The sequence below is a fragment of the Salvia hispanica genome, chromosome 3 (genome assembly GCF_029641045.1).
Source record: "Salvia hispanica isolate PSC_SH4W2 chromosome 3, Shi_PSC_v1, whole genome shotgun sequence".
Lineage (NCBI taxonomy): Eukaryota > Viridiplantae > Streptophyta > Magnoliopsida > Lamiales > Lamiaceae > Salvia > Salvia hispanica.
Genome location: NC_142694.1, coordinates 1,156,022 through 1,173,413, shown reverse-complemented (window position 1 = coordinate 1,173,413; position 17,392 = coordinate 1,156,022). Strand labels below are relative to the sequence as shown.

General features: G+C 37.8%; 4 protein-coding genes across 4 annotated transcripts; 3 read left to right on the top strand and 1 right to left on the bottom strand.

Moving 5' to 3' along the window:
- The first annotated feature begins 349 nt into the window (after positions 1–349).
- On the top strand, positions 350–3,961 carry LOC148929854 (putative late blight resistance protein homolog R1A-3). Its single transcript, XM_089068578.1, has 2 exons — positions 350–2,953; positions 3,848–3,961. Exons 1-2 carry the CDS (start codon positions 350–352, stop codon positions 3,959–3,961), a joined length of 2,718 nt encoding a protein of 905 aa, XP_088924704.1.
- A 2,344-nt stretch (positions 3,962–6,305) lies between these two features.
- On the top strand, positions 6,306–9,515 carry LOC148929853 (putative late blight resistance protein homolog R1A-10). Its single transcript, XM_089068887.1, has 2 exons — positions 6,306–9,010; positions 9,119–9,515. Exons 1-2 carry the CDS (start codon positions 6,428–6,430, stop codon positions 9,197–9,199), a joined length of 2,664 nt encoding a protein of 887 aa, XP_088925013.1. The 5' UTR covers positions 6,306–6,427; the 3' UTR covers positions 9,200–9,515.
- A 551-nt stretch (positions 9,516–10,066) lies between these two features.
- On the top strand, positions 10,067–14,659 carry LOC148929852 (putative late blight resistance protein homolog R1A-3). The gene is made up of 4 exons (XM_089068575.1): positions 10,067–12,649; positions 12,937–13,072; positions 14,051–14,296; positions 14,595–14,659. The coding sequence occupies exons 1-4, from the start codon at positions 10,067–10,069 to the stop codon at positions 14,657–14,659; spliced, it is 3,030 nt and encodes a 1,009-aa protein (XP_088924701.1).
- A 486-nt stretch (positions 14,660–15,145) lies between these two features.
- Positions 15,146–16,334, bottom strand: LOC148929851 (F-box/LRR-repeat protein At3g26922-like). The gene is made up of 2 exons (XM_089068574.1): positions 15,486–16,334; positions 15,146–15,409 (listed from the first exon to the last, which is right to left on the bottom strand). Exons 1-2 carry the CDS (start codon positions 16,332–16,334, stop codon positions 15,146–15,148), a joined length of 1,113 nt encoding a protein of 370 aa, XP_088924700.1.
- Between the last annotated feature and the right edge of the window lie 1,058 nt (positions 16,335–17,392).

Sequence of the window (17,392 nt, the reverse complement as noted above, 5' to 3'; positions counted from 1 at the left end):
AGTTCATCATCTATTTTAGATGTGTCTATGCGTTGAAATATAAATTCCAACGATGAACGAATTATTGTGCTGTATTGTTGTTTTGTAATTTCGGTTGTGTGATTTTTAGAACTCTTCAAGTTTGTGTAATAATCTAACTATAAAATGAGAAAGAAGTCTTCCACTAGTCTATATCCTCTGTCCCAATACTCAACAATATACTTTCTTCCTTGAAGTCATCCACGACCATGACCAGAAGTCATTGATTCACATCCGCTCTCTTCCTCAAATTTTCTCCCATCTCTCTTTCTCTCTCTCTAAACCACAAACACAAAAGAGGAGATCGAGCTCTGGCCATCGCCCAGAGAGTATGGCAGCCTATGCTGCTCTTGCTTCCCTTGCTCAAACTACAACTCTTGATACAAATCATGCCATATCTCACTTTCCTATCAAAGCAAAAGAAAACATTACATCCATCCACGAGTATGTCATCATCTTGCTTACATTCCTCGAAGATTATCCAGAGAGAGTCAATCGTTGGGAAGGCAAGTTGAGGGACGTTGCTTGTGAAACTGAAGATGTTATCGAAGAATTTATGTGGAGGCAGTTATATTATGGAGGGGAAGAAATATCAAGCTTGAATTTTGAAGAGGAGCTAAGAAATGTGACGGAAAAGTTCTGTTTGATTGCTGGAGACGTGATGGACGAGCGGCCTGCTTACTCATCTCTTTCTCTTTCATCATCATCATCATCATCATCAGCAGCAGCATCAAGAGTTGTAGCTACTGGAAACGGTGTGGCGATTGGTTTAAATGAAGATGTGATGGCAATAAAGGATCGGCTTTGTGGGCTCACATCCAAACTCCAAGTCGTACCCATATTGGGAATGGGTGGCATTGGCAAGACAACCCTTGCTAGAACTGTTTATGAAGATCCATTAATCATGTATCATTTTCATATTCGTGTTTGGATTACAATCTCACAAGATTACAATGTACGCAAAGTTCTTTTAGGTCTTGTGCATTCGATGAAATTGATTAAAGAACAAATGTCTAGATTAGATATGGTTGACATTTCAGTATTGGCAGAGAAAGTGTATAAACACTTGAAGGGTAGGAGGTATCTTGTAGTAATGGATGATGTGTGGAGTGTAAAGGTTTGGGATGATGTAAGGAATGTATTTCCGGATGATTGTAATGGAAGTCGAATCATGTTAACCACAAGGCTAGCAGATCTAGCTGTTTATCCTGTTTCCGCTAGTGCTCCTCATGAGATGAGGTTCCTGAATGATTCTCAAAGTTGGGATTTGTTTAAAGGAAAGGTGTTTGCATACAGCAATTGCCCACCTGAATTGGAAGATCTTGGGAAAAAGATTGCGAGAAGTTGTGGGGGACTACCCCTTGCTGTTGTCTTGGTTGCTGGATTCCTTTCTGGAGTTAATAAGGATCCATCTTCTTGGGAGGAAGTTTCTGAAAATGTTATAAATCCAATTGTTGGTCAAGAGTTGGAGGGGATTCTATCTTTGAGTTATATGCACTTGCCCCATCATTTGAGGCCGTGTTTTCTGTTTATAGCAATGATTCTTGGATATAAAAATATTCGTGCTTCAAGGGTTATTAGATTGTGGTTAGCTGAGGGCTTCTTGAAGCATCAAAATGGAAGTGGTAAAAGCTTGGAAGAGCAGGCAGAGGAGTATTTGGAGGATCTGGTCAAGAGAAATCTTGTAATTGTGAATAGTAGGAAGAGTGATGGGAAAATCAAGTGTTGTAGCCTCCATGATATGGTAAGAGACTTGTGCATAAGGAAATCTCACAATGAGAAGTTTCATCGTGTTATCCATGGTCGTGTTGTTCCTGAAAGCATGATAAATGAGCCACGTATTAGTTCGAGACTTGATGGTTTAGATGACATTTGGTGTCCAACCATTCTTTGCTTCCAACTCCAGAGTTTCCCTAGTTCGCCAAGCTTTCAAAGACGTTTTAGATCGCGTAGGATATTGGATGCTGTAAGTGAAACTTTTGAAGAGCTCCCAACCCAAGTGTTTGAGCTGTTTCATTTAAGGTATCTTACTTTAGTATGTTCCTCTAGTATTTCCTCAGCCATATCTAATCTTGTGAATCTTCAAACTTTAATCATTCTTCCAATTCTTCCAATTCGTGACATGGTTCCAACCTCTAAGGGACTTCAAACCATTTTTAAAAGGAAAAGACATAGGAAAGGTAATACTGATTTCTCTATGCCATTGGAGATTTGGAGGATGCCGCAATTAAGACATCTTATTTTCTACGATCCTTGTATTCTACCTCATCCCCCAAATGGATCAAACATTCCTTTGGAAAATATTCAAACTCTTACCTGTATAAAAGATCTTGTATGGACTGAAAAGATGTTGCAAATGATTCCAAATGTCAAAAGATTGGGTCTTGTGTACCAAATGGATCAAAGGTGCAACCTCCATCTTCTCAAGCATCTGCATCAACTTCAAAAGTTGGAACTGTATGGGCATTGCGGTTTTCCTTGGATGGGGTGTAACCTATTTACTTTACCCAGGACACTTAAGAAGTTGACCTTGCAGGGTGGCGAATTTCCTTGGGAAGATATGAGTATTATTGGTTCATTGCCTTATCTGCAAGTGTTGAAGCTAAAAGATCAAACCATTGGTGATACGTGGCAAACAGCTGATGGAGAATTTCCTCAGCTGAGATATTTGCTAATTGAGGGATCGTGTCTTCAGCACTGGATAACTGAGAGCAGCCACTTTCCAAGACTCAAGTGGCTAGTGCTTCGTTTTTGTCAGGATTTAAGGGAGATCCCAGAAGATATAGGAAATATACCCACGCTGGAAATGATTGAAGTGGATTTCAGTAATGAGTCTCTTGTGGAATCAGCGAAGCAGATTTATGAGGATCAAAAGAGCTATGGAAATTATGATCTATATGTCCGTGTCCCCTCTTATGAGCATTTTGAGGTTAGAGCTCTATGTAGCCTGATAATTAATATGAATTATTATGTAACACATATATGAACATGACTGGCATTTAAGCTGTACAAATAATTTATCTAAATAAATCCCCTACCGGGAACAGTTCCTCTTTGTCATCTTGTAGTATGTATGTAATCTATATTTTGGACATCATAGACACATTATTGACCGACATGTATATTGTCAAAGCTTAGGGAGTCCTAGCTTAACTAGTCCTAACATGGTCAAAGGTAAATGGTTGACTCCTTATATGTTATTCCACACTTTCATATAGAAACGATGCGGATTTAAATCATATTCTTGCTTGTTTTTCCATAACCAATAATTGAAATTTATTATAATCTTATTGTAGATTGTGAAGGGGCAAAGGGAGCTGCAGGAGCGGTGGCAACGGGGCCGGCAGGGGCGGAAGCTTTTGTGGAGACATTCAAGGTTGGCCTAGAAGATTTGGATTTGCACACATAATTGAACTGAAGTTCTATCTGTAGCCTTAGTTTCTCCCTCGGTTGGATTTAGATTTGCACACATCTTGAATAAATTTTATAATCAATCTTGTGTGGCGTCGTTAAGATTTGCATGTCTTTGGGAGATTTTGCAAGACTACAAAATGAGCAAGATGATAAACAGGCTATCTTTCTATGCATTGCCTCTTTCCAAATACATAAATACACATTTTTATGAGTGTAACAATGTTTGGGTATTGTTTATTGATTTGCATTACTACTTTGGTATATTTGTTTAAAGTGTTACTTGAATTTGACATTGATTTACTTGGTATGAATGGTTGGTTGTTCTCTTTGTAACTCTTTTTTTTTTAAATGTTTGTCTTTTACTGGAGAGTTTACCCTTATCTAGTGTTAAACTATGAGTGTAGAAATTTATTAGCAGAGCAGCCAATTTAGCAACAGACAGAGAGAGAGAGACAGAGAGAGAGAGAGAATAATGCTCACTATAAGAGAATCAGTGTTTGCATATCTCCAAATTCCTTTGCTTTTATAGTATAGATTTTTCTTTCTTTTGGAGTTGATTAGGGAGAAGTGGTGATTGAATACCAGACGGGATGCAAGACTTCTACCAAAACTTTAGGATGTTGCTGCATCTGAGCTCCATTATGTAAATATTTCATTTATTTTAATTGATAATATTACAGATTTTAGAGATTTGATATATAACGTTGTCAATTAGAGTATCTTTCCGATTCCTTCTAAATATAGTATCCTTGTGATTCTTTATTTTAATTCCTTGACATAATAAATCACATTTTCAAGCCTTCTTACCATGCCTTTTGTACTTGATACTTGCAGTGTCCCACTTTTTGTTCATCATTCATCGTGTCTCACTCCTCTTTGATTATTTTAATAATATTTATTGTCTTGTCCCTTTGGTAAAATATGTGGAGAATTTCCTCAGCTGAGATACTTGCTTTAATTGAGAGATCAGGTCTCCAGCATTGGATAACTGAGAGCAGCCACTGTCCAAGACTGAAGCGCCTAGTGCTTCGTTTTTGTCGGGATTTAAGGGAGTTTTCACAAGGTATGAGAGAGATACCGGCACTGAAATTGATTGAAGTGGATTCTTGTAAAGAGTCTCTTGTGGAGTCAGTGAAGCAGATAGATGAGGATCAACAGGGCTTTGGAAATTATAATCTTCATGTTCGTGTCCCTTCTCATGAGCATTGAGGTTAGAGCTCTATCTGGATAATTAATACTACTAATTCTTAGACAATGCATAATCGCATACTATTTTTTTATGAACATGACTAAGATTTAAGCTATACAAATAACTTGACTAAATAAATCCCTTATCTGAAGCAGCTCCTCTATGTCATCTTGTATTGTGTAATCTATGTTTTGGATATCATAGACACATTATTGGCCGACATGTATATTCTAGCTTGGTTTTTCAAAACCAATAATTGAAATTTATTAAGTACTCCTATGTTCTTAGTGTAGAGGCTGCGGTGGCGGTGTTGATGTAGAAAGTCAAGGTTGGCCTAGAAGATTTGGATTTACACACATCTATTGAACTGAAGTTCTATATGCCTTTGGATTTGCATTAAATAAATTTTTAAATCAATCTCGTGTGCTATTGCTAAGACTGCAAAATGAGCAAGATGAAAAGCAGGTTTTCTTTTTACACTCTTCCTCTTTCTAAATACAGGCTCCTAACCATCTGCTTGCAATTATGTATGGTTGGATATCTGGTTTACTGGTTTTTATGCAAGGACTCTTGTTTTTTGTATTAAGTATTTAACTTGGGTTGGACATTTTATGATATATAGGTGGGTGTTCTGTTTGTAATTTACCTTAAACTCTTTTTTTGCCTAAAGTTTTGTCTTTTAATGGAGAGTTTACCTTATCTACCGATGTGGAATAGGTACCTTTTCTAACATATTGGCGAAGTGATGATTTTTGGTATTTAATGCTGATAAAAATTGAGGCAAATATATAAACTGAGTAAAAATACCAAATGTTTAGTTGTAAGTAGTAGTGTAATGTGGTATGCAAAATTATATCTTATCTGCCTCTGTTTACTCTGCTTCTATGAATATGACAAAACTCTATTATAGGGTAGACAACTAGCTTTATTTGATAAAATTACGTAGTATTTTAAAGGTACTTCCTTTGTTCCCACAAAAAATGACTCACTTTCCTTTTTATCTTGTCTCATCCAAGATAACCTATTACTAAAAATAAAAACTCCTTTATATCGACTTTATTCCTTCTCTTTTATTTTATTTTCTCCTCCTAATGGCTAATGCACAAAATAAAACTGTATAAAATCATGTACCACCTAAAGAATGAGCCATCTTTCTTGGGAGTCCCTTTCTTGGATTGTTTCCTTGGGACAGAGGGAGTATTATATCTGAAAAATGTATCTCTGTGATTCTTTATTTCAATTCCTTTCCATGCTTTTTGGACAATTGAGGTTTCACTTTCAAGGTACATGAATGTCTCTTATTTATTTAAGTTCTCTTTCACATTGAACCATTACCACTACTATTAGGAAGTGACATCTTGACAGGTTTTTCAATCAAACACTATTATTACAAGTAAATTAGGAGGTGACACCTTGATCTCATTAGGTGTTAAAGTCAAACACTGTCATTTCATTTTCAACTTAAATTACTCCAACTTATGAATTACGGAGTATTTGATTTGACATGTGTGATAGAGTTAATTTAGATTTGGTGTCTTTTCTTGTATTTAAATTTTGAATACGAAAACAATCCAATCTAAAATTGTAATCATTTCAACACCTGTTTTTTGACTGTAATCATTTCCCAATATCTATTATGAAACAAGAGAGTCTGTTTTTTGAAATTAATCAAAGTAGTACTTTGTAGTCCAAGGACCATTTGGCTGTAATCATTTTCCAATGTCTATTACTCCGTAAGAAATAAGAGAGTGTTTTCAACACCTGTTGTTTGAAATCTCACCATCTCTCTCTCGGCAATCACTGAGTATGGCAGCTTATGCAGCTCTTGCTTCCCTTGCTCAAACTACAACTCTTTATAAAAATCATGTCAATGATGTCATATCTCACTCCTCTACCGATGCAAAAGACAAAATTAGATCCATCCACGAGTATACCATCAGCTTGCTTTCCTTCCTCGAAGATTATCCACAGAGAGCCAACCGTTGGGAGGGCAAGCTGAGGGATTTAGCTCATGAAACTGAAGATGTTATCGAAGAATTTATGTGGAGGCAGTCACATTATGGAGGGGAGGAAATATCAAGCTTGAATTTTGAAGTGGACCTCAGAAATGCAACAGAAAAACTCTGTTTAATCACTGGAGATGTGATGGACGAGCGGCCTGCTTACTCATCTCTTTCTCTTTCATCATCATCATCATCATCATCATCACCAGCATTAAGAGTTGCACCTACTGCCAACGGTGTGGCGATTGGTTTAACTGAAGATGTGATGGCGATAAAGGATCGGCTTTGTGGGCTCTCATCCGCACTCCAAGCCATACCCATCTTGGGAATGGGTGGCATTGGTAAGACCACTCTAGCTCGAACTGTTTATGAAGATTTAGTCATCATGTATCATTTTGATATTCGTGTTTGGCTTACAATATCACAAGATTATAATGCACGGAAAGTTCTGTTAGGGCTTGTAGATTCGATGAAAATGATGGTAGAACAAATGTCTATATTTGAGATGGATGATGTTTCAATTTTGAAAGAGAGAGTGTATAAAAACTTGAAGGGTAGTAGGTATCTCGTGGTAATGGATGATGTTTGGAGCACAAAGGTTTGGGATGATGTAAGGAATTTCTTTCCAGATGATGGTAATGGAAGTCGAATCATGTTAACCACAAGGCTAGCGGATCTAGCCGTTTATCCTGACTCGAGTATAGCTCCTCATGAGATGAGGTTCATGAATGATTCTCAAAGTTGGGATTTGCTCAAGGGAAAGGTGTTTGCAGAGAGCAATTGCCCACCTGAATTGGAAGAAGTTGGGAAAAAGATTGCAAGAAGTTGTGGGGGACTACCCCTTGCTGTTGTCCTAGTTGCTGGATTCTTGTCTGTAGTTAATAAGAATCCATCTTTTTGTGATGAAATTTCCAAAAATGTAAAAGCAATTGTTGGTCATGAGTTGGAGGAGATACTATCTTTGAGTTATACACACTTGTCTCATCATTTGAGGCCGTGTTTTCTGTTTATGGCAATGTTTCCTGAAGATGAAAATATACGTGCTTCAAGGCTTATTAGATTATGGTTAGCTGAGGGCTTCTTAAAGCATCAAAATGGATCCAGTAAAAGCTTAGAAGAGAAGGCAGAGGAGTATTTGGAGGATCTAGTCAAGAGAAATCTTGTAATTGTGACTAGTAGAAAGAGTGATGGGAAAATCAAGTGTTGCAGCCTCCATGATATGGTACTAGACCTGTGCATAAGTAAAGCTCACAATGAGAAGTTTCTTCGTGTTATCCATGGTAGTAATGCTGTTCGACAGGGTATCATAAACGAGAGGCACATCAGTTTTATAAATGAGCAACATATCCCCTTTGGGAAGTCTCGTATAAATAACATTTTGGCTCCAACCATCCGCACCGTTTTATACTTCCATCTTCGGGACTTTCCTTCGGTGGCATCCTTTTTACAATGCTATAAATTTCTTAGGATAATTGATGCCATTAGTGAATACAATGCTTCACTCCATCCAGAGGTATTTCAGTTGTTTCATTTAAGATATCTTGCTTTAACTTGTTATACCAATATTCCATCATCTATATCTAATCTCTTGAATCTTCAAACCTTGATCATCCGTCCCACCTATTGCTTTGTTCCAACCTATAATCGGAAAATACAAAGTGAACGTTATGATAATACATTGCCATTTGAAATCTGGAGGATGCCTCAGTTAAGGCACCTTCTACTCCATCGGCATGATACTCTACCTCTTCCCCCAAATGGATCAAATCCTCCTCTAGAAAATCTCCAAACTCTTTCATACATCAAGAATCTTGTATGGAATGAAAGCATCTTGAAGATGATTCCAAACATCAAAAGATTGGGACTTGTGTATGAGACCAATGCCAAGTTTCACCTCAATCTCCTCAAGCATCTGGATCAACTTGAAAAGTTGAAAGTATATGGTTTTTACGGATTTGATTGGCAGAGGCAAAATCCTAATCTTCCTAGCACACTGAAGAAGTTGACCCTAGCGAGTGTGAGACTCCATTGGGAAGACATGCATGCTATTGGGTTGTTGCCTAATCTTCAAGTGCTTAAGCTACGAGATAACGCTTGCAGAGGACAAACTTGGGAAACAGTTGATGGAGAATTTCCTGATCTAAGATATTTGCTTATTGATAATTCAGGGCTGCAGCAATGGATAACTGAGAGCAGCCACTTCCCCAGACTCAGGTGCCTAGTGCTTCGTTCTTGTCAGATGTTGATGGAGATTCCGGAAGGTATAGGTAAAATTCCGACACTTGAACTGATTGAAGTGAAGTACACTAATGAGTCAGTAGTGAAGTCAGCCAAGCAGATAAAGGAGGATCAAGAGAGCTATGGAAATTATGGTCTTCATGTTCGTGTAAGTAACCCTTTCTTATGAGGTCAGAGTTTTGGCCATTCTTGAATTATATATATGTATGCTTATTTGTGGGATCTCTATCTACCTTGGTGTATTACTACTTTGCAGATTAGAGGGAATTCACCTAACTACCCCTACAAGAGGCCTCGTCCAAGCCAAACTGGTTCATGGAGTATTGAAGAAAGCTGAGGATTGGTATGCCCTTCAGCTCAAACTTTACGAGGGAACTGCGTTGTTTGCTCAAAAGGTATCAATGAGATTCAAACTTGTGATGATCTGGTCGCATTTTACTCATGCGACGACTCAAAACCTCAAACTATTAGTTGGATGGGATGTGGTTGCATTCATTTAGGCTTTGGACTCCTGCTTTAATTTAGGCTTTGGACTCCTGGTTGAATTCATTTTAATCACTGGAGTAGAAGACTAACGAACTCATTGTATGCAATATATTTTGTGTTGTGTTTAACTGCATTGAAGGCTTGAGAAATGAAATGATGTTATTTTATTTCTTCCACAACATTAAACTAATTGGGCTTGGGCTTTTGAGACTGGGCCCATTTTAAACATACATTGAAGGCCCAAACTTGCAACATGTGTCGTACAGTTCCAATTAATTCGTTATTCGTAGTACTCATTTTGGACTGCAACGTCAAGATATTAATTAACTTTTCTTTTGAATACAAAATGACTTTGTTAACGTTAAAAAATAAATTAGGATATGATAGAAAAGTAGACAACGAAAAAACATCTCTGGATAATTAGGATTTCAGTCGACTCAATCCTAGATTGTATGTTAGTATTGTTTTTATCTAGGAAATCGAACACCACCTGCGTATACTATGCATCCTCCCTAGATTGAGAATTTAAAAATAAATCATAAATTCCATTTAAAAAACAAGAGCTAAATAGTGAACGGTATTAATCTTACTCTGTCATCTCCGTAGCGGTTTGTCATAGAAATACTCGTAAATGTAGAATCAAAATAGATAGAGTCAGCACCCTGTTTTTCGAAAACTCCGAACAAAAGTCTTCCTCCCCTTTTCTCACTCTCTGAGTATGGCAGCTTATGCCGCTCTTGCCGCCCTTGCTCAAACTACAACTCTTGATACAAATCATGCCATATCTCACTTCTCTATCGCGGCAAAGGAAAACATTCAATCCATCCACGAGTATGCCATCACCTTGCTTACTTTGCTCGAAGAATGTCCAGAGAGATCCAACCGTTTGGAAGCCGAGCTGAGGGACGCTGCTCATAGAATTGAATATATCATCGAAGAATTCATGTGGATGCAGTTATATTACTCTTCTGGAGGGGAGGAAATACCATCAAGCTTGAGTTTTGAAGAGGAGCTCAGAAATGCAACGGAAAAATTCGTTTTAATTGCTGGAGATGTGATGGTCATGGACGAGCAGCCTTCTTACTCCTCCTCCTCATCATCATTATCATCATCATCATCATCAGCATCAGCATCAGCATCAGCATCAAAAGTTGCACCTACTGCCAACGGTGTGGCGATTGGTTTAGATGAAGATGTGATGGCAATAAAGGATCGGCTTTGTGGGCTCTCATCCAAACTCGAAGTTGTACCAGTTTTGGGGATGGGTGGAATCGGTAAGACCACTCTGGCTAGAACTGTTTATGACGATTCACTTATCATGCATCATTTTGATATTCGTGTTTGGCTTACAATATCACAAGATTACAATGCGCAGAAAGTTCTATTAGATCTTGTAGCTTCGATGAAACTACATATGTCTAGATTAGAGATGGATGATATTTCAGTGAAAGTGTATCAACACTTGAAGGGTAGGAGGTATCTTGTTGTAATGGATGATGTGTGGAGCACAAAGGTTTTGGATGATGTAAGGAATGTATTTCCGGATGATGCTAATGGAAGTCGAATCATGTTAACCACAAGGCTAGAGGAACTAGCACTTTATCCTGATCCCGATGGTGCTCCTCATAAGATGAGCTTCATGAATGATTCTCAAAGTTGGGATTTGCTCAAGAGAAAGGTGTTTGAAGACAGAAATTGCCCACCTGAATTGGAAGATGTTGGGAAAAAGATTGCAAGAAGTTGTGGGGGACTACCCCTTTCTGCTGTCCTGGTTGCTGGATTCTTGTCTGTTGATAATACGAATCCATCTTATTGGGATAAAACTTCCAAAAATATAAATTCAGTTGTTGGTCAAGAGTCAGAATGGATACTATCTTTGAGTTACACTCACCTGCCTCATCATTTGAGGCCATGTTTTCTGTTTATGGCAATGTTTCCTGAAGATGAAAATATCCGTGCTTCAAGGCTTATTAGATTATGGTTAGCTGAGGGCTTCTTGAAGCATCAAAATGGATGCAGTAAGAGCTTAGAAGAGAAGGCGGAGGAGTATTTGGAGGATCTAGTCAAGAGAAATCTTGTAATTGTGACTAGTAGAAAGAGTGATGGGAAAATCAAGTGTTGCAGCCTCCATGATATGGTACGAGACTTGTGCATAAGGAAAGCTCATGAAGAGAAGTTTCTTTGTATTATCCATGGTCGTGCTGTCCCAGAAAGCATAAAAAATGAGCGACGCATCAGATTGAGTTTTTCGGGTTTAGATTACATTCGTTGTCCAACCATCCATACCATGCTATGCTTCGAACTCCAGACTTTTCCTTGCCCGCCATCCATTCTAAGACGTTTTAAATCGCTTAGGATATTGGAGAATATGGGTGAAACAACTTTTGATCTCTCTTCCCAAGTATTTGAGTTGTTTCATTTAAGATATCTTACTTTCATTTGTTCTGATAATGTTCCCTCAGCCATATGTAATCTTGTGAATCTTCAAACCTTAACAATTCTTCCAACTCCTGATATGATTCCAAAATCCCTGAGATTTATTAATCGTGTATCTAATTCCTCGCTGCCATTGGAGATTTGGAAGATGCCTCAATTAAGGCATCTTATTTTCCCTAGTCCTTGTATCCTACCTCATCCCCCATATGGATCAAACCCACCTCTACAAAACATCCAAACTCTTGCCTACATAAAAGACCTTGTATGGACTGAAAAGATCTTGCAAATGATTCCAAATGTCAAAAGATTGGGTCTTGTGTACCAAATGAATCAAAGGTGCAACCTCGATCTTCTCAAGCATCTGCATCAACTTCAAAGGTTGAAACTATATGGGCTTGGCGGTTTTCGTTGGAAGGGTGGTAACCTATTTACTTTACCCGAGACACTTATTAAGTTGACCTTGGATGGTGGAAACTTTCTTTGTCAAGATATGAGTAATATTGGCTCATTGCCTCATCTGCAAGTGTTGAAGCTAAAATGCCAATTCTCTGGTGGAACGTGGGAAACAGCTGATGGAGAATTTCCTAAGCTGAGATATTTGCTAATTGAGAGATCAGGTCTCCAGCACTGGATAACTGAGAGCAGCCACTTTCCAAGACTGCAGTGCCTAGTGCTTCGTTCTTGTCATGATTTAAGGAAGATTCCACTAGGTATAGGAGAAATACCGACACTGGAACTGATTCATGTGGATTGTTGGAACGAGTCTCTTGTGAAGTCAGCGTGGCAGATAGACGAGGATCAAAAGAGCTATGGAAATTATGATCTTCATGTTCGTGCCCCCTCTGAGGAGCAGTTTGAGGTTAGAGCTCTATCTAGCCTTGGATAAATGATATGAATTCTTATGTAACGCATATACGAAACATGACTATCATTTTACCTGTACAAAATGACTTGTCTAAACAAATCCCATACCTGGAGTAGTTCCTCTATGCCATCTTGTATTATGTAATCTATATTTTCGACATCAAAGGTTAAGGGTTGACTCTCACTTTTATTTATACACTTTCATGTGGAACCGGTTTGGATTCGTTTTATATTCTAGCTCATTTTCCATAGCCAATAATTGAAATTTGTTATATAATCTTATTGTAGACTAGGAGGCAGCGGCAGCAGAAGCGACAGCAGGAGCGGCAGCAGCGGCGGCAGCAGGAGCGGCAGCAGCAGTGGCATCAGGAGCTGCAGGAGCTGCTGCAGCAGCAGCAGCGCTTGCAGAATTCTATTTGGAGACGTATAGGTTGACCTAGAAGATTTGGATTTGCACACATAAAGTGAACTGAAGTTCTATTTGTAGCCTTTTTTTTTTCTATTAAGTTGGATTTGGATTTGCAAACATAGTTGAATAAATTTGACAGGGTAATGGATGGAAGGGATACAAGCGTGGGAGCGGGAAATTATCTGGCCAATTGGTGACGTGGAGGAAGAAGAAGTCTAGCCTTAATTAGTTTGGTATAGTTGTTATTCAGTTCCTATTTTATTTGTTGTGCTTTGATCGTCTATATATAGTGAGCTCCGTAGAAGATAGAATCATCTTGGAGAGATCAGATATTGGACGACGTAGTCATAGGCCTACTGCGTGAGGATTTCTCTTTTATTATTAAATTCCAGTTCATTCCATTCAATAAAGCCGAGTGTTTAATTACCAGATTATATATCAATATCCGCGTGGTTTCGTCAGTGAGCACCTCTCGTGCTTGTGCAATTCATCGCCGACCTTTACTCCTAACTAAATTCTTTCTGCAGATTGCGTCTTTCTCAATACATTTTACACATTATTATGAGTGTAACAATCTTGGTATTGTTTATTGATTGGCATTACTACTTTGGTCATTATAAGAGATGCAGTGTTTGCAAATCTCCAAATTCCTTTGCTTTTATAGTTACAAATTTTTCTTTCATTTGGAATTGATTGAGGGAGAAATGGGGATTGAATTCTAGATGGATGTAAGACTTCTATCAAATTACTTTAGGATGTTGCTGCATTATGTAAATATATCATACTATTATTTATTGATAATATTTAGAGATTTAATGTATAAAGTAGTCATTTATAGTATCTTTCCAATTCCTTCTAAAAAAGTATCTTTATGGTAGTACTTTATTTTAATTCCTTAGACATAAAAAATGACATTTTCAAGCCATCTTACCATGCTTTTTGTTCTTGATACCTTGCAGTGTCCCACTTTTTGTTCATCATTCATCGAGTCAGAGCTGCAGCAATGGATAACTGAGAGCAGCCACTTCCCCAGACTCAAGTGCCTAGTGCTTCGTTTTTGTCAGATGTTGATGGAGATTCCAGAAGGTATAGGGAAAATTCCGACACTTGAACTGATTGAAGTGAAGTACACTAATGAGTCAGTAGTGAAGTCAGCCATGAAGATAAAGGAGGATCAAGAGAGCTATGGAAATTATGGTCTTCATGTTCGTGTAAGTAACCCTTTCTTATCAGGTCAGAGTTTTTTGGCCATTCTTGAATTATATATATGTATGCTTATTAGTGGAATCTTTATCTATCTTGGTGTTTTACTTAACTTAACTTCTCGGATGGTATTTATTAATGGTTCTCACTTACTCGTGTGATGACTCAAAACCTCGAACTATTAGTTGGATGGAATGTGGTTGAATTCATTTACGTTTTGGATTCCTACTTTAGCTTATCTTCAGTTTTGATATAAGAGAGCGCTCAATATGGTTGAACTTTTTTAGTGATTCATTTGGCCTTTTATAGAAATTTCTGTGTTTTTTCTAAATAGTTTCAAGAATTTGCTATGAAGCCAATCTGTGTTGGGATTTTCTGATGATCTTATCTGACATTTGATTTTCCTAGCACGTTCTTATCCTGAAGGGGATGAGGTAATGGATGTATGTAATGATCATGCGTCCGTAATGCATTGTATGTCCCATTATGGTTTGTTTAAATCGGAATGAGGGGCCAGAAGTGAGTTCAGAAAATCTGCAGGGACTTTTATAATGGTTAATGTAGATTGAGCTTTACTTTTATATTTAGTGTTAAAGATGGAGTAGAAGAAATATTTTGGTTTTGTGTTCAATTTCTTTGACATTTTGAATTGAAAGTGAAGATAATCAAAAAGTTGAAGAGCTAGAAACAAAGGTCTGTGATTATTATTCCACACTCAAGTAAGGTTTTGGTAAAAATAGTAGTAGTAAATGTACTGCAAGTTCTAATGCTGCAAAGGAAACTGACGAATCATTATTGTGCTCTAAAATTCAATGGACGACGATGAAGATAATAAACAAAGGACGAGGTGAAAATATTTTTCGATACAAGTTGATTATGTCTTAATTAATCGCTATCATCATAATAAGAATATGAGTAGCCATATTTTTCGTAGTCTTCTTTGTCATCGTCTTCGTCACAAGTCTGTTCAACAACAAACACACGAGGAGAAACTTCCACCTCGCAACACAAAGTCCCTATCAAATAGTCCATTACTCCCTTAGACACTCTGCGAAGTCCATCACGACTTTTCACAACCTTGAGGCATTTCATGCTGGGAAACGGGTGTGGAGTAGTTTTCTCAAAGGGACCACCATTGCGTTCAAGAACCTATCAGTTTCAAACAACCATTACCTTACCCACACATTTATAGTATTAGTATGAGGAGAGAGAGAGAGAGAGGTACCTTGAGAGTGTTGGAAGTCAATGAAACTGTGGTGACATTCCGAAATTGGTGAAGCATCCTGACAAAGTCGGTATGCACATGATTGAAATCGTATCTAGTGCTCTGAATGTCTAAATGGACTTGTTCCAACATTGGGAGATCCACCTTTGCACGTTCCCAAGCTATATAATTATCGTATCTAAACGAGGTAAGCAACGGAGCAGAAATCTCTTCCACAGCATAATCATCGATGATTTTAAGAACTCGAAGCTTTGGAGCCTTTATAACAAGCCCATACCACGAATAGTTGATAAGAGTAAGCTTCTCCAGCTCGGGGAGGCCGGAGAAGGGCTCCATGCTGATGTCATCATCGTCGAAGTCAAAAGAGGAGGTTTCAAGAAGAAGGGTTTTCAAATTAGGTAAAGATAAGCGTCCACCTAGTTTAACCGGGATTCTCATATTCCTGAGCTCGAGCTCCCGCAGCGTCTTGCAGGAGAAAAATGCTGCCGGAAACCTGAGTTCAAGGTAGGTCGGGGCGTGGAGGCGGAGGGATTGAACGCCGTGATTGATGGCGTAGAGCATGCATTTCTCCACGAATTGCCTGTTAACTCTGTAGCTGGGGTCGAATGAGAGGTGGAAGTCGTGGACGGGGGCCGCGTCGTCGCGGTGAGAGAGGAAGCCGGAAATAATGTAGGGGAAGACCCAAAAAGGTGGGTAGCCGACGGGGAAGTGGAGGCGGGGGAGGGAACGCCATAGGTTATTCCATCTTTTCGAGACAAAAGTGGTTTGTAAGGCTTCAAATATGTTCATTTTATCGAGGATTTGTAGAAGAATATCATCAGGGAGTTGGCTTATTAAGTCTTCCTCCATTCTCTAACGTCAAACTGAAACAAACACAAACTTTAGAACAATAATAGTAAAGGTTTTTCTGTTTAATATAGGTTTAGATAAAACAGTCCATTCCATATATATGTCTTAATACATCCACACTCAGATGCATATAATTAATCTCGTAATATTATCAGGGCAATTATAATCATATTTGGACGACGGAATATTAATAGCAAAATATAAATCAAATCAAGTAAGACTATTATTGTAATAATATTTGTAATTCAGGCAACAAAATAATTAGAGATCATGATATGTTAGTAATATTGTAAATTGTAAAGAATAGTGACATATAACAAAGAATGGATTGTTTTACCCCCAAAAAAAAATGGAGATACTAATAATTTTGGAAGAAAGTTTAGGAAATTAATAATTTTATTTTTATATCTGATGAATCATATATTTCGTGGTTGAGAAGAAAACAAGTATGAAAGGAAATATTTTAAGGTTTAGACATGAATTGCTATTTGAACTTATTTTAAGATTAGGGTTTAGGATATTTGTTTAATTTTTATATTAACCCTAATTTGTGTTTTGATTTTATTTTAAAAAATTGCTCAACAAAAGTTAATATAAAATACTACTAGTACTATGATTTTTAGGATATTCGCTAATAGGGAGTGCATAGTTTGTGCTTTGAAAAAAATTGCTCAGAAAGTCATAAAGTGATTATATTTATCGAATACCACAAATTCCTCTTTCTTAATTTGCATTCGTGATGAGCAAAACAGTCTACAAAAACCTCCCAACATATTAATTAATCCCTGTGATACACGAAAGAGAAAGAAGATAAATAAGTGTGAGATGAGAACAAGAATAAGCTGTTGCGGAGGTGCACGGGAGTGCATATAGCACGTAAACCAGACGATCTAGATCACCATACGCACACGTGGCAAGGATTCGAGTTAGTTAGTCAGTTAGAAGTTGTTATAGTTGGTTAATTGTTGCTTACATGGACATGAGAGGTTATATATATACCGATCATGATTGTAATTCAGATATTATGTGAATGAATTGATGCAAGTTGTTTCTCCCTC

What these genes read in the sequence shown, in the direction of transcription:
- LOC148929853 (XM_089068887.1), top strand. Translation starts at nt 6,428, where the DNA reads ATGGCAGCTTATGCAGCTCTTGCTTCCCTTGCTCAAACTACAACTCTT. An exon ending in ATTATGGTCTTCATGTTCGT is followed by an intron (nt 9,011 to 9,118) that starts GTAAGTAACCCT and finishes ACTACTTTGCAG; the next exon opens with ATTAGAGGGAATTCACCTAA.
- LOC148929852 (XM_089068575.1), top strand. Translation starts at nt 10,067, where the DNA reads ATGGCAGCTTATGCCGCTCTTGCCGCCCTTGCTCAAACTACAACTCTT. An exon ending in AGGAGCAGTTTGAGGTTAGA is followed by an intron (nt 12,650 to 12,936) that starts GCTCTATCTAGC and finishes ATCTTATTGTAG; the next exon opens with ACTAGGAGGCAGCGGCAGCA. An exon ending in CCCTTTCTTATCAGGTCAGA is followed by an intron (nt 14,297 to 14,594) that starts GTTTTTTGGCCA and finishes TTTTCTAAATAG; the next exon opens with TTTCAAGAATTTGCTATGAA.
- LOC148929851 (XM_089068574.1), bottom strand. Translation starts at nt 16,334, where the DNA reads ATGGAGGAAGACTTAATAAGCCAACTCCCTGATGATATTCTTCTACAA. An exon ending in TGACTTCCAACACTCTCAAG is followed by an intron (nt 15,410 to 15,485) that starts GTACCTCTCTCT and finishes TGAAACTGATAG; the next exon opens with GTTCTTGAACGCAATGGTGG.
- LOC148929854 (XM_089068578.1), top strand. Translation starts at nt 350, where the DNA reads ATGGCAGCCTATGCTGCTCTTGCTTCCCTTGCTCAAACTACAACTCTT. An exon ending in ATGAGCATTTTGAGGTTAGA is followed by an intron (nt 2,954 to 3,847) that starts GCTCTATGTAGC and finishes GAAATTTATTAG; the next exon opens with CAGAGCAGCCAATTTAGCAA.